This window comes from Sporothrix brasiliensis (assembly GCF_000820605.1).
Source record: "Sporothrix brasiliensis 5110 chromosome Unknown Cont17, whole genome shotgun sequence".
Lineage (NCBI taxonomy): Eukaryota > Fungi > Ascomycota > Sordariomycetes > Ophiostomatales > Ophiostomataceae > Sporothrix > Sporothrix brasiliensis.
Window position 1 is genome coordinate 421,622 of NW_024467136.1, and position 13,697 is coordinate 435,318.

General features: G+C 55.3%; 4 protein-coding genes across 4 annotated transcripts; 2 read left to right on the top strand and 2 right to left on the bottom strand.

Annotated features, from left to right (window-relative positions):
- Window positions 1-1,133: 1,133 nt before the first annotated feature.
- SPBR_02830 (uncharacterized protein) lies at window positions 1,134-2,486 on the top strand (the record flags this gene model as incomplete). Its single annotated transcript, XM_040761133.1, has 2 exons — window positions 1,134-1,262; window positions 1,491-2,486. 2 exons carry the CDS (start codon window positions 1,134-1,136, stop codon window positions 2,484-2,486), a joined length of 1,125 nt encoding a protein of 374 aa, XP_040620114.1.
- A 1,272-nt stretch (window positions 2,487-3,758) lies between these two features.
- Window positions 3,759-5,015, bottom strand: SPBR_02879 (uncharacterized protein; the record flags this gene model as incomplete). Its single annotated transcript, XM_040761182.1, has 2 exons — window positions 3,759-4,441; window positions 4,547-5,015. The coding sequence occupies 2 exons, from the start codon at window positions 5,013-5,015 to the stop codon at window positions 3,759-3,761; spliced, it is 1,152 nt and encodes a 383-aa protein (XP_040620115.1).
- Window positions 5,016-5,866: 851 nt separating this feature from the next.
- SPBR_02972 (uncharacterized protein) lies at window positions 5,867-6,966 on the top strand (the record flags this gene model as incomplete). The annotated part of the gene is made up of 2 exons (XM_040761275.1): window positions 5,867-5,932; window positions 6,004-6,966. 2 exons carry the CDS (start codon window positions 5,867-5,869, stop codon window positions 6,964-6,966), a joined length of 1,029 nt encoding a protein of 342 aa, XP_040620116.1.
- A 368-nt stretch (window positions 6,967-7,334) lies between these two features.
- On the bottom strand, window positions 7,335-10,073 carry SPBR_02330 (uncharacterized protein; the record flags this gene model as incomplete). The annotated part of the gene is made up of 5 exons (XM_040760633.1): window positions 7,335-7,443; window positions 7,508-8,037; window positions 8,180-8,202; window positions 8,369-9,845; window positions 9,918-10,073. The coding sequence occupies 5 exons, from the start codon at window positions 10,071-10,073 to the stop codon at window positions 7,335-7,337; spliced, it is 2,295 nt and encodes a 764-aa protein (XP_040620117.1).
- Window positions 10,074-13,697: the final 3,624 nt, after the last annotated feature.

Sequence of the window (13,697 nt, forward strand, 5' to 3'; positions counted from 1 at the left end):
GAGTCTTCATCATCTCGACGAGTCGTCTATTTCGTTTCTTGGTCGCTCTATAGTGCCCGCCGTTTATTTTCTTTGTTTTCCTCATTTACCGCGGACCTCCCACCTCGTCCAACAAGCTTCGCCTGCAGCACCCGCCTTCAATGCGCCCAGTTCAATTCCGGACAAAATAAACATTGAATCATAAAGTACGATACGTCTAGTTCAGCACGTCCTTTACCATCCGGTTGGTCCTTCCTCTTTTCTGCGGCGTTGTCGGAACACCGTTGCTTCCACCTATTGTTATCACCGGCCTGTAGGAGGACTTGCTCCACCACTGTGGTTTTCGCTGGGTCGCACTTGCCTTCTAGTCCGGTTCAGCAGCCCACCTCGCCAGGCGCTTTTCTTCCAGCACTCTGGAGTCTCCTTCCTTCCCTGCCGATTTTACTGACCACCAAGTAGTCTTGCGTGTCGCCAGTTCGAGTCAACGGCAACGCTCCTGCCTCGGCTGCAAACCACCTTCTCCGAAACAAAAAGGACAACAACCAGTCTCCTTTGCTCCTTCCCTCCTCATTTTCGTCATTTGTGCATCTTGTCACCATTTCCATTCTCACCAAATTCCGACATCGCTTTCTCCTCTCTTCTTTCTTCCCTTTGTTGACTGTCGCCATTGCACGCCTCGTATCATCCCCATTCAATAATACCAGTATTGATCACCGATTTGACAGTCATTCTTAGCAATGCTAGTGCCACTAACCACGCCACACCCACTGCCGCCCAGCTAAACTCCCACTACAAAACATTTAATACTCCGCACGCCGATCTGCCCAGCTACGTTTTCAGCACACCTCGTCCCTCTTCGTCACCAACCCCCGCCGAGGAAGGACGCCAGAGGCCGAAAAGCCCACGCTTCGTTCGATCTCACTCGCCTTTCTTTGCTGTCGGATTCGCCCTGCTTCACCAGTGCCCACCTTTTCGGCATCCCCTCCCTTCCCCTTCTCTCGACTCGTCTGTCGCCGCTCTCTCTTTCTCTTCGTTCCGCTTTCGCTCTCATTTTATCGACTCAACCAATACGACGAACCTCACGTCTTTTGTCGTTTCCACCTCACGACCATCGGGAAGCTCTCTTTTTAAGCACACAAAGAGCTGCTGCCACCATGTTCTCCTCACAACCAGAGTCTTCGGACTTTGACTATCCTCGTGGTCCATTAAAACGGTTCCATGAGGACGAGGTGGCTACCGATGGCATGAATGGGTCGACTGTGGGCTTTACCGAGCACAGAAATGTAAGCCATCCCAACCTGCATTCCCTCGCTCCCACATTTGTGCTATCGAATGCAGTGAAATGCTTCTCATTCTGCAAATTGTCGAAATAGCGACGGCATGAATTGCCGATGCAGCTGCACTTGCATTGTTGGCATTGTTTACAACTGGACCTGGACGCACGGGACATACACTTGCCAGAATCCCCCGCAACCTGCGAACATGTGCAATTACTAAACCGTCATTTCTAGAAACGGCTGCAAACACTGCCGTTTAGGACGTCGCCGACCTCACCGCGAAAATGGGATCTTGCCGTAGGGCCCGATGCCGGCCAACAGCGCCCTGATCCCGCCATAACCCCACCGAGCTCCTTCTCGGAGAGCGCACCGCAACATGCCGCGCAACATGCAGCGGTTCAGCAGCAGCAGTCCCTCTATGCCCAACAGAGCGGTGTCCCTGCTGTCGTCGAGAGCAGCGACATGGACATGGATATGGCCACCGACGACATGCTGAGCCCCCCTGCACACATCAACCACGCGCAGCAGCAGCAGCAGCAGCAGCAGCAGCAGCAGCAGCATCAGCACCTCGTGCCCGGTCCGTCGCAACCCGACCAGGACTCGGTCATTGCCAGCCGTATGCCGACGCCGATCCAGCCCAGCTTCGCCGTCCAAGTTCGCGGCAACAACTGGGGCGGTGCGGCCGGCAACGTTATGCACACCAGCATGGTCGCCCCCACTCCGACCGACCCCGTCGCGGCTGAGGACCGCTCCGTGCCTCGCTCTCTGGAGCATCCTGCTGTCCTGGGCGAGTGGTCCATGGTCCAGAACCGGTCGCTGCCTTCGCCGATCAGCGAGAGCGGTGGCGAGGAAGCAGCTGGCAGCCCCGATATGGTTCTCGACAGCATGGCCCTGCAAGGAGGCCTCGGACAATCGCCCGGCCACGAGAACATCGAAGGTTGCGGTGAGCACGATGACGAGCTCCTTGGAACACCGACCCGATCGTCCGCCATGCATTCGCATGTGCCGATGGCGGCGTCGTCCCCGATCCGCGGAAGCGGCAGCACCCTCGACAGCGATCCCGCTGCTACACCGTCTCCCCGGAAGGGCCACACGCGCAGCCGCCACACGATTGTTGCCTGGACCCAGCAGCCTGGAATGAAGAAGTCGTTCAGCATAGGCTACCGGGCTGACTGTGAGAAGTGCCGCAATAGAGTTCCCGGCCATTTCAACCATATTATCGTTTCTTAGAGAGGCAGAACCGTGCTTGTCGGACCTCCTGAGGGCAGTGCCGACACAACCAGTCGGTCAAGGAGGGAAGCGAATCGAAGCGACCGGACCGAGGCCGTGCTCTCTAATGCTGCGCAACGCCGTGCTCGCATCCAGGCGAAACGGTTCCGCATTCGAAAGTTGCTCGATGAATTTAAACCGGCCGGGACCGATACGTTGCAGGAACCTTTACCTGCTGCCGACCGAGAAGACGAAGAGAATGTTCGAAACATTAGCGCTGGCGACCGGCCTCTCCAGACTGGCAAGATCTACATCTTGGGCAGTGACGACAAAGCCATTTCTCTCACAGGCTGCCGCCCTTGCCAGACTGTGCCTGCATCGACAGGCCTGCTATCGAGGGTTGTCATTCCAACCGCCATTGCGCCGAGTTGTGACCAGTAGATCTCACGGCGACTACGATTGATACGACTCTTCGCTGAGCTTACTTTCCGTTCGTTCCACGCCGTCACTGGCCTCTTTCCCTAACTTCTCTAAGCGGGTTTTGCGACAAGCAGTAATTGCCGACCAATTTCACTCATGGCCTCGATTTCTTCTTACCAGTTCCTTGTTCCATTTGCTACGGCGTTCTTTCGGTTTCCGTTACAGCGTGTCTATATTTTGCTTTTATTGCTTTTCACCACAGCATGGCGACTTTCGAGGATTGATTTTTTTTTCTTTTCTTTTTTTAGGCAGCCCGGGCTCCACGGACTTGTCACACATTCATTCTCGACTTACATCAACAGCAGACTGCCCCTGCTCAGAACAACAACGGGGGATACACTGCGACGCCTCTACCATTGTGCACTATGTTTATTGGCATTCACTCCTTTTTTAATACCGACTAATACCCCCCTTCCGTTCCTTACATGTATTTATTAGTATACTATAATGAGAACACGACCAGACAGCAGAATTACAATGCAAATCCAGACCAGCGGAAAGACCTTCTTCGTTGGATTTTGAAACGAACATTGGCAACGCTAAACTTGAGCGTTGCTGCCGCTTCATGATTTGACTGGTGAATTTTGGACTATATCAAGCACAAGTCTCTGCTGTCCCAGAGACACCATGAAATGCAAAGAAGACAGACGGCATGAATGTGAGAGAGAGATGTAATGTGAAAATAGAATGCAACAAGAAGCCACCAGTTCTCTTTTAGGATTTGATAATATACAGCCAATGGACAAGTCACCATTAGCAACCTGCCCATCGATTTTTTCACCCATGCCCCCAGGTCCCCTCGCCCGCACCACTCTACCACACCTGCCACCAGCTCTTCTTGGCAGCGGGGGTGGCAGCCGGGGTATCCGGGACAGCCGTGCCGTGGCTCTTGTCGTCAAGTCCCAGTCGGTCCAGCGGGCCACCGTCTCGCTGGTTGGCGCGCTCACTGTCCAGCGCCTGCCGTGCCCGGTCGGTAATCGCCTGGTACGCGGCGGCGGCGGCCTTTTGCTTCTCCTCCAGTGCCCGGCCCGTGTCCCTCTCTTTCGGCGGCACGCCGGCGGCCTTGCTCGCGTCGTCCTCCTCCTTGGCACGCGGCGTCGACGAGAACCACGAGCGGATGCCACCGCCCCAGGACGACGCATCTGTCGACGTCGTGGCCGCCGCCTCCTGTTCTGGAGCGGCCACCGGTGCGGCCACCGGCGCAGGCGCACCGAGCAGGCTCGGCACCTTGAAAATGGGCGCTTCGCCACGGCTGGCATCGGCAGCAGCGGCAGCACCGCCGTCCGCGCTGCTCCGCACAGCCTTTTCGTGCTCGTGTGCTACCTCGACCATGGCAACCTGTGCTGGCGTGGCGTCGCCGCGCATAAACGCGAGGCGGGCGGCCGCCAGGCTGTCGGCGTCCATCTGCTGCTGGGCGGCCTGGAACTCCTTCTTGCGGCGGCTGTTGAACCGCAGCATGTCGACGGTCGTGTACGCCGTCAACAAGCCGGCGATGGCTGGGAACGAGGTTCGTTAGACCTTGACGTGGAGAACAAAAAATAAAGAACAAAAAATAAAGAAAGAAAGAAAAAAAAAACAAAACAAAGACCGGTCTGACCTACCGGTAAAGCCAATCAGGCCGACAATGGTAAAGCGGTGCGCGTTGTCAAAGACACGGCGCGTGCCGCCAATGACGCGGTCGAGCTGCGAGACTTTTGCATTCTTGGCGGCCTGGTGGGCGGCGCGGAGACGGGCGACTTTCTGCTCGGGGGTCTCGCCAGCAACAGGCGCCGCGGCACCACCGGCAGGGGACGGGCCCCGCGGGCCCCGCGGGCCACCCGGCGCGGGTGCGGCGCCTCGCCGTGCAGCTTTGGATTGTGCTGCCGCGGGCGGCCGGCTGCTGGCGGGGCTCTGGAAGCGGGAGGTGTTGGAAGAGGAGGACGAGGGGGACGAGGACGAGGAAGCGAAGGCGGCTTGTGAGGACGTGGCGCGGCGGACCGAGGCGGCGGCAGCAGCGCTCCAGGCGTGGGGAGTCGTCGAGGTGAAGCGCGTGGCGTCCGAGACGCTGCGTGGTGGTGTCGAGATGGCCATGTCGGCTGTGTGTGGTGTGTCTGCTCGGTTCTCGATGTTTCGCTTCTTGCTCCCACTCTCGCCAACTGCCCGAGCCCGTAGTCGATCGAGCAATTGCAATTGAACGCTGCGCTGTTTGTGCGGAACGGAATGGAAGGGGGGTGCGGTCAAGCTATTGTTTCGTGGTCGAGCATCAGGAGATCTTTTTGGCGGTCACATTCTCGTTTTGGAGCAACTTTTTTCGCTTGGGCAAAAAGACCCCCGTGCTTGATCAGAGCAGCTGCCAACCGTAGCGCACCTAAGCGCACCAGTTTTTTCCTCGTTTGGTAGGCGGGGCCCATTGGCGGGAACGGAGAAGCATTCGAAGAGCGCAGTGGCAACTGTGCAGTGTGATTGGCCAGCACTTACAGCTTGCGGACCCACCTGCCAGCTGGCGACAAACGTCACGTTAGCTAGACGTCAAGGAGGCGCATCAAAGACAGTAAACAATATCTAATACGTGAGGAAAAGTAAGATGAAAATAAGAAGTGCGTCCATTCTCTCTGGGAGCAGAGGAGCGAGGTACAGCCGATACACGTACAGCAGCGGGTATTCGCTGGTCCTCGCCAACGCTTTGTTGGTGTGAGGAGAACAATGAGACAAAGGTAGACAATAATGCAAATGCGAATATTTGTAATGATAGACATGAAGAGAAAACATGTAGGAGTTATTGGCGTTTCGGGCACGGGCCGCTCTGGCTGGCGTTATTAGTCATCTGCGCTCATCCTCCGTTGATGTATGGCACACGGGACGTTGTAGTACGCTTTATTATTCCATCAGAAGGTGAACAGTATCCTATGCTACCGTTTCCAGGCCCGTTAAACTTGTTGACAATGGCGAAAGAACAAACAGACACCAAAAATGATGATACGACGGACCCAGGCACCGTTGAGTCCTGTGTACGACGAAAAAGAAGCCCACGTTTCATCCTCCTTTGCATCGTCTGCTTTGCTAACTCAACAACGCATAGGGCTCATTTGTCGGCGCTGGCAGCACAGGCCGTGTCGAGCTGGTGCACGGCCAAAAACGAGTCCGAAAAGTCGTAAACCCGGCTCTAAAGGGTCACAGTGTATATTTGGTCGATGAGATGCGCCGCGAAATCGAAATCTACGAGCATCTGCCCAGGGATAGCCGCCGAACTCTGCGTATGCTTCACTGGTTTGACCACGACAACGACGCAGGCATCGAGCTTGAATACATGGCCAACGGCACCCTGCGCGAGTACCTTGCCAAACACTCGGCCGACGTCGTGGACGGCGTGCCCACGATCCCCGCCCGGCTGCGCGCCCGCTGGGCCCTCGAGGCCACCGACGGCATCGCACTGCTACACCAACACGAGGTGATCCACGCAGATATACAGCCAGGCAACATGCTTATCGACACGCAGTTCGGCCTGCGCATCATCGACCTATCTGGCAGCGGCTTCCGGGGGAAGATGAACTTTGGTCTTGAAAGCGCGAGGTACTGTATGGCCCATGAACCAGGCGATTCAACAGCCAGGCGTTCCACGGTCGCCAACGAGACGACAGACCTGTTCGCGCTGGGATCAACCCTATATCATATCGTGACAGGGGCGCGTCCGTACGACACGTTGACGGACGAGGAAGTGGAGGCCCGCTATTTTCGTTTGGAATTCCCCTCGCTTGGTGACATTGATACTGGCAATGGTGGTGTAGACAGCCCGCTCATGTTTGCCGACGCGATTCGCAGGTGTTGGCATGCTGAGTTTGCGTCGGCCACCGACGTGCTGGGCGCCTTGAAAACGGAAACGCTGGCCCGTTTTGACGATGATGACCTCGCCTACATTGAAACGTCAAGCGCCATCATGCTCCGTCCTCAAGTGTGCAGGCAGGATACCGTAAATACAGACGGTCCCACGGGCAACGCTATCGTGCCGCACCGTCTTCCGCTACCTAATGGACACCTGGTTTGATTCGCTGCAGAGTGATGAAAAGCAAAACGTATGTGGCAAGTAATGTAAATGTGATTTGTAAGTATAAACATGAAGAGAAAAACAGAAAAGGGGTATGTCATGAAATAAAACCTAGCAAAAATAAACAAAATGGCTTGGTTTTGGGCATCAAAAAGTGAAAATCCGATAAAAAAACGTATAAAGGCCACAAAAACCACCAATAGACGCTAGAAAACACAATAGTCTCGTATATAGCACGAGCTCCTTTTCTTTGTCCGCCCATATCAAACCCAATATTTGATATGCAACGGGACAACGTACTCAAAACCGTAGATGGAATGTAAGTGGATTTCATGACCACTGACTTGTTGCATTGTTCGAACCGGCATTTACAGGCGGCGGCGGCGGCCTCGACTGGGACCCTCCGCGCGCTGAGCCAGGACATCGCGTAGAAGGGGATCGTCTTTGCTCTTTTCTTTGTGGTGAACACGGACGTGCCTATAAATGACCGGGTTAGAACAAAGGTTGAAATACAAGAGGAGGGATCCATTGCATGTCGTACCTTTGCAAGTTGTCTGGACGCGGGTACTTGTGCTCCCGGTCCGGACAAAACGGGCACACATAGCCCGGCGACTGGTGCACAAGACCATGACGGATCATCTCATTTTTGCGTTTGAAGCCCTTACCGGTTTCGCTTCGTGGGCAGCCAGAGACAGGACAGTAGTGCGGCCGTGCAGAGGAGTGCACATTGGCGTGAGAGTTCAAGAGGTATTGTGTCGGGAAAGGCGCGGCGGTGCAGCCCGGCACTTCACACTTGTACGGGCCCTGGGCCGCCGTATGCAACGGCTGTGATGGTCGTTGTTGCGGCTGTTGCTGAGGGTGAGCGAGTGGTGGCGGCGGCATATGCTGGCCATTGGGCGAGTGCGGCAGCATGTGACTGGTGAGAGACTCGATCGATGGTTGCTGGCGCGGCGTACTGTCGTGTCTGACCGGAGGGAGGATCATGCTACCGGGCCCGGTAGCGGAGACGTCACCATCGGGTTCAATAGGTGTCCAGGGGAGGCGGCTGGCCGGCCAGTCGACCCAGGTGTGCTGTAATGTGGTTCCGAAGTGGGTGTGTCTGCGCCGTACTCGGCCGTACCACGGTGGCCGCCGTTATGATTGCTCAAGTGTGCACTCTGCGGAGCGTAGTAGGACTGAGTACTGCCAGGCTGGCCTCCAAAATTCCCGGAACTGCTGTTTGGCGACGCATGGTCACTGTTCCGACGATAAATTTCGTCTGGAGATGGGGGCGACGAGTGGTGTGAATGTGAAATGGAAGGGAGCCGTGTGTACCCAGTCGGAGGCGGAATGAAGTGAGGCGGTCGTCGGGTTTCTGAGCCTGTCGGGCTGGACTCCGTAAGGGGGCCCGCGAGGTGCTCACGGATCGGCGGGAGCAGGGTTTGTTGTGACTGTCCAGCACTGCCACTGCTGCTGTGGTTGCTGGGAGTATGGCCCGCCGGGGTATTTGCAGACATAGGAGACGCGGCGCTATTGATATCGTTTCGTGGCGAGCCGTACGGTTGCATCGGCGGTAGCGACGGCAGGGAACTACCAGTGGATTGTCGGTAGACGTGGAAGTCAGCTTGGTTCAGCGGCGAGAATGCCGTGATCTGCGCCGGCGATGCAGCGACACCGGTACCATTTGGAGAGAAAGGGGAGTGGTAGTCGTTGGGTGAGTGTGTAGATGAGGGCGTGGCGAGTGACGAGGCCCCAGTGCTGCCAACCACAGAGCGGTCGTCTCTCAAAAGAAGAGGTGGAAACGTCGTCGAGGAAGCGGACATTGCTCCAGGCGTTACGGCGGATGCCGGGGTTAGTAATTGGGACTGGTCGGATTGCTGGTCCTGGTGGGACGCGGTGCTGCCGGGGCGAGGCGAATATGCGGGAACGGCGTTTTGCGACGAGGAAGAGTACTGGCGGCGCATTTGTTCTGGACTGAGGCCACCGCCGCTCCTGCTGCCTGCGGCGTCCATAGGCCCAGCCGGGCGGCCGCCATGCTGTTGTTGCGGGGACAATACGATGCTTTCCAAGCGAAGGCCACCGGGTGCGACAGATATGGGCTTGAGAGCGCCGCTGTGGTCTCTCTTGGCTCCTGGTGAGCGCGGAGGTGGCGGGGGAGCCAGGCTCGTATCAGGTCTGATACCGATGGAGGTTGTCCGCGGTATTGTGACATCGGATGGCTGTCCACTCTGGCCTGGATTCGCGATGGCTCCCGCCGCAGCCATTGCTATCGCAGCTAGGTTTGCGCCCGCTAAAGGGACCGTACCGGCGGCTCCGGATCCCGCATGTTGTTGTTTTCTGTCATGTTCAGGACTCCGTTCCGGCTTTTCTTGCTGCTGCCGGCCGTGCTGATGTGATTGCTGCGGCGGTCTCTGTGGCGGAGGGCTAGGTTCGTCCAGAGACATGGCGTCATCGCCGTTGTCTAATGTCAGTGGGCTGTTAGGTGATTGCTGCCGTTGTTTGCCTCTTGGAGACCTTTCACGCCCTTCACGGTGTACTGATGGCTGCTGCTGCTGTTCTGGCCTTGACGGCCTGGCGTCTGTTGAGTATCGTTGCCTTGTCTCTCCAATAAACAGACGTTTGTGGTTCTGGTCGGATATCTCCTTGTGGCTCCTCCGGACACCGTCCTCGTCCGTGCTATCCTCGTCGTCGTCTTTATCGCTGTCTGAGTCGTTGTTTAGGAATTCCGAGGTCGACTCGCGGGTCCGGCCAATATCCTCGTCCTCGTCGTCCTCGTCGTCGTCTTCGTCCTCCTCGGACTCGTCAGAGGGGACACATTGGCTGGCAAAATGAGCAATATCAGGGTTCCGCCCGCCTGCCATGTACTGCAGAAGCACAGTCTGTCCGAGTGACGGTTTGGCCTTGCGACGACGATTAGAAGAGGAACGGCGACGGGAGGTAGAGGGAGAGGAGTGCAGGGAGGAACGACTAACTTCAGTCACTTTGGGCGGGGGGCTAGGAGTTATGCGCAGCTTCAGCGTCTTTTGCTGTAGGGGCGGGCTCTCCCGCGGGTCGATGCCATCGGAATCGTAGACATCTGCTGAGTTGAGGGAGGCAAGGGTGGCGCTGGTGGAGTGTACCGTATTCATATCTTCCGGCCGTGCTCGTCCCCGTTGGGTAAAGGGGACGGCTCGATATTATAAAGAAGACGGGGAAAGAAGGTGAATGTGAGAGGGACGGGGAAGAAGAAGTAGAAGACCCAAGACAAGGGAAGGGGGGAAATAGAGGATCAGGATGTTCGGAGGACTCTTGACGACAGTCAGAGAAGTTCCAGGAGGTGGGCCTGGGTGGCATCAGCTCGCCATGGGGTGGAGTGCACGAAGGCACAGGACGAACAGACAATAAAAGCTGTGCAAGGTAAACAACCAGGCCAAGTAAGACAGACGATGTTAGACAAAGGTTGGAGACGTAGAGTTGTTTGTGGGTAAGACCAAGGGGGACTAGTACGAGAGTGGACGGCAAAGAACCGACGAGGGGGGCAAGCGGCTGAAGAGTTGAAGGGGATAAAACGAGACGAGACGGGGAAAGGTAGGTTGGGTATGCCACGGTGGAGCTGGAGGGAAGAGAGGAGACAGGATGACAAGGCGAGACAGCGGCCCATGAGATTCGAGATGCTACAACTAGATCGAAGTACTGCAGCTGTCTCACAGATTGGAGATTGGTGTGCCGTCCGGCTATATCCCTCTTGTCAACTGCAATCAGCGTCGAAGGTTGACGCTATATTAGACACAGGCACACACATGTGCACTTGAGCAAGCACAACGAGGAGGGGGTGGTGGTGAATAATGTGGCGCGTACAAAAGCCCAACGAGAGTAAACAAGGCACACACTCTTGCATGCAGTGCAATGGCTGCAATCCAGAAAGCACGTACTCCGTGCCAACGGAGCAGCGGGGAGGAACTGCAGAAGTGCGCAACGTTTGCGCGCCAATTTGCTTAGTGTGGAAGGCGAATGAGTGATCGAGGCGGGTGAGCAAAGTCGAGGCGTGGAGAGGCAGGAGAGGCAGGAGAGGCAGGAGGCTGTGAGACGCAAGGTAATAGGAGACCAAGAAAGAGATTGGATTGGTTGGCCGTGGGATTTGGGGATTGTCTGTGTCCCTGTTTTCCCCTCCTCGGTCTGGGCTTCTAGAGCTGTCGGTGTTGAGGATGGTTGGGCAGGAGCTTGAATGGCTCCTCCAGTCTTGTTCTTTTTCTTTCGTGCCTTCTTTCTTTTCTTTTCTGTTTTGTTTATGTGCCTCTTCTTTGCTTAACTGTATGGACCCTGAGGAGGGCGCTGTCGTCCCCGCCGCGTGGCAAGGCCGGGACTAGGTACCACACTCTCGGTTCGTTGTCTTTGGCGTTTGGTCCAGGCTCTTTCGGTTTTGGTTGGCTTTGTTTCCTTTCCTTGTCGGTCGATTTCAAAGAAAAAAAGCGGGCTTGCGTAACACGGCCGCGGTAGTTGTTGCTGGAATGTCTGGCGGAAATATAGCACTGGGAAATAAAAAAAATAAAAATAAAAAATAAAAATAAAAATAAAGAGGGAGAGCTGCAAACTTGGTGTGGCGTATGTGCTCGATATTTCCTGTGCTTGGTCCGAGGTCGGGTTGTTTTATTGTGGCCCTTGTATGATGTTGCGCGGCACCGTCAAGTGCAGCACGGCGCGTTGTGATTTGTTTCTTGTTTAGGCTGCAGACCGTCTGCTGGTATCCGGGAGTCGGCCAGAGAGAGAGCGAGCGCGTGCGTGTGTTTCGTTTCGATTCGTTTCTTGTCTTACGGTCCTGCCACACTGAACACAGGGTCTTGACGTTTGACTATTTTTGGCGGCGGCGGAAGGCGGCTAATACGTTCGTAGGACTCGGGCGATGCGGCGATGTGGGCATTGGGGGTTGAGGCTGATGACGCCAAGGGCGAGACGGAGTGATAACAGGGACCAAAAAGCCGTTTGGCTCGGGGACTGGTGCTCTGCCCCTTGTCGACGCGTCTCCTTTGGAGGTCACGGCGGTGGCAGATGATGTGGATGTGGCGGACGTGGTGGGACTGTAGATGTTGGTGAAAGGAGACATAAAAGTGCACAACTGGATGTACGTCGCCGGTGGGCTTAGCTAGCGAGGGTGCGTGTCCGCGTGAGAATGAGGGAGTGGGATAAGAAGGCAGCAAATCGATGAGGGGAAAAGGAGAGGCAAATGAGAGGCAAAGGTGAGAATGATGCTTCACGAGGGAAAGGGGCCGCCTTGTGATCAAATTCTGGTGGCGGAAGGTGCCACCAATCGCTGTTGCCTTCGGCCTTCGTTATGGATTTTAAGAAAGAAAGGAAGGAGCGAGCTGGAGATACTTAGTTTCTACGAGGCAAGAACAAAAGGCAGTAAAAAGGAGGTGACAATGTCAGAATACTAACAAAAAAAAAAAAAAAAAAAAGAAGTATCAAAAGGTGGTATCCAACCCAGAAAAGAAAGAAAACAGAAAAAAAAATGATACGCAATGGCAGAGATAGGGGAGAGATCAGCAACTGGTGTGCTGTGCCTGGCCCTGTCCAGTCTCCATTGCTGGCCGTTGAAGATGATGTGATGGGCCGAAAAGGCGGGCTGCGACCATGTCCTGGCGGCTGATGGCCTTGCGTTCTGGCCCGATTCCCTGTCAAGCCCTGCGCTACGGGGAATGTGCAGGGGGTTGTGGCATGGCACCAAGGGGGTGTGTTACATGCTGAGAAGTGAGTGGAGTGAGGTGCAGAGAAGCCAACCGACAGCGACAACCAGGAAAACAGGGCAAGACAAGAACCAGAGGAACCACTGCAACCATAGAGGAGCAGGGTGACGGTACGAAACCAAGCTTGTGGAGAGACTTTTTTTTAACATCAAGGGTTGAAAATGTAAGATGCTTAGAAGATTGCTGAGGGATCACGGCCGTCTCAATCTTATTTCTGTCCCCCTTTCTTACTAAAGGCCCCATTTTGGGTGCCGCATTGCTTAGACTCTGTGCCTCATCTGTTGGGATGGTCAGAAATTATATCTCACTGAGGGGAGGGGAAGGTTAAAAATGAGACGCAGAGATGACTGCGCCGTTTCGCAGGACAGGTAGCGAACGTTTTGGAGGCGTCGTTGTCGAGGCGGAGACGGTAATATGTATGTAAGCTCCTGGATCAAAAGAAATTGAGAATCTATGCCAAACAAACTTGATGTACGATGTAGCTCTTTGGTTGAGTCCCAAGTATTTTCTAGTCCAGGAAGAGCAGAACTCCAGGCGGTCTAGGTGGGGTTGGGCGCATTTCAAGGGTGCAGACAGACAAGGAATGCATGGCGGGCCCATGTGGATATGTCGAAGGCAGTCCAAGGTGTATTTTAGACGGAATGGGGAAGAGAAAACGGTCTTGAAGTAAACGTCAGAATATTCTGGACGCAAAGAACAACTGATTCGATTGTAAAGAGGGGAAAAGACCGAGGGGGAAGGAAGCGGAGTGTCCAGCAGCCGTCTGGGCTGCGTAAGACCAACAGTTCGAGGAAAATTAAACCGTTGGCAAAAAGGGATACAGTAGCATATGCGAGACCAGAGACTTGTCCTTACACTGCAGCTTGGGTGGACTGCAGTGCAAGCCTTGTCAACATCATCATCCGTACCAATTAATTGTCACCATTGGCAGAGGTAGGAGTCTTGCAGAAAAACTAATCCCTGTCGAGGAGGCTATGAAAAAAGGTCTCATTCCCATAAGAGCGAGATGCGAAGCCGCAACCTCTGTGTGGG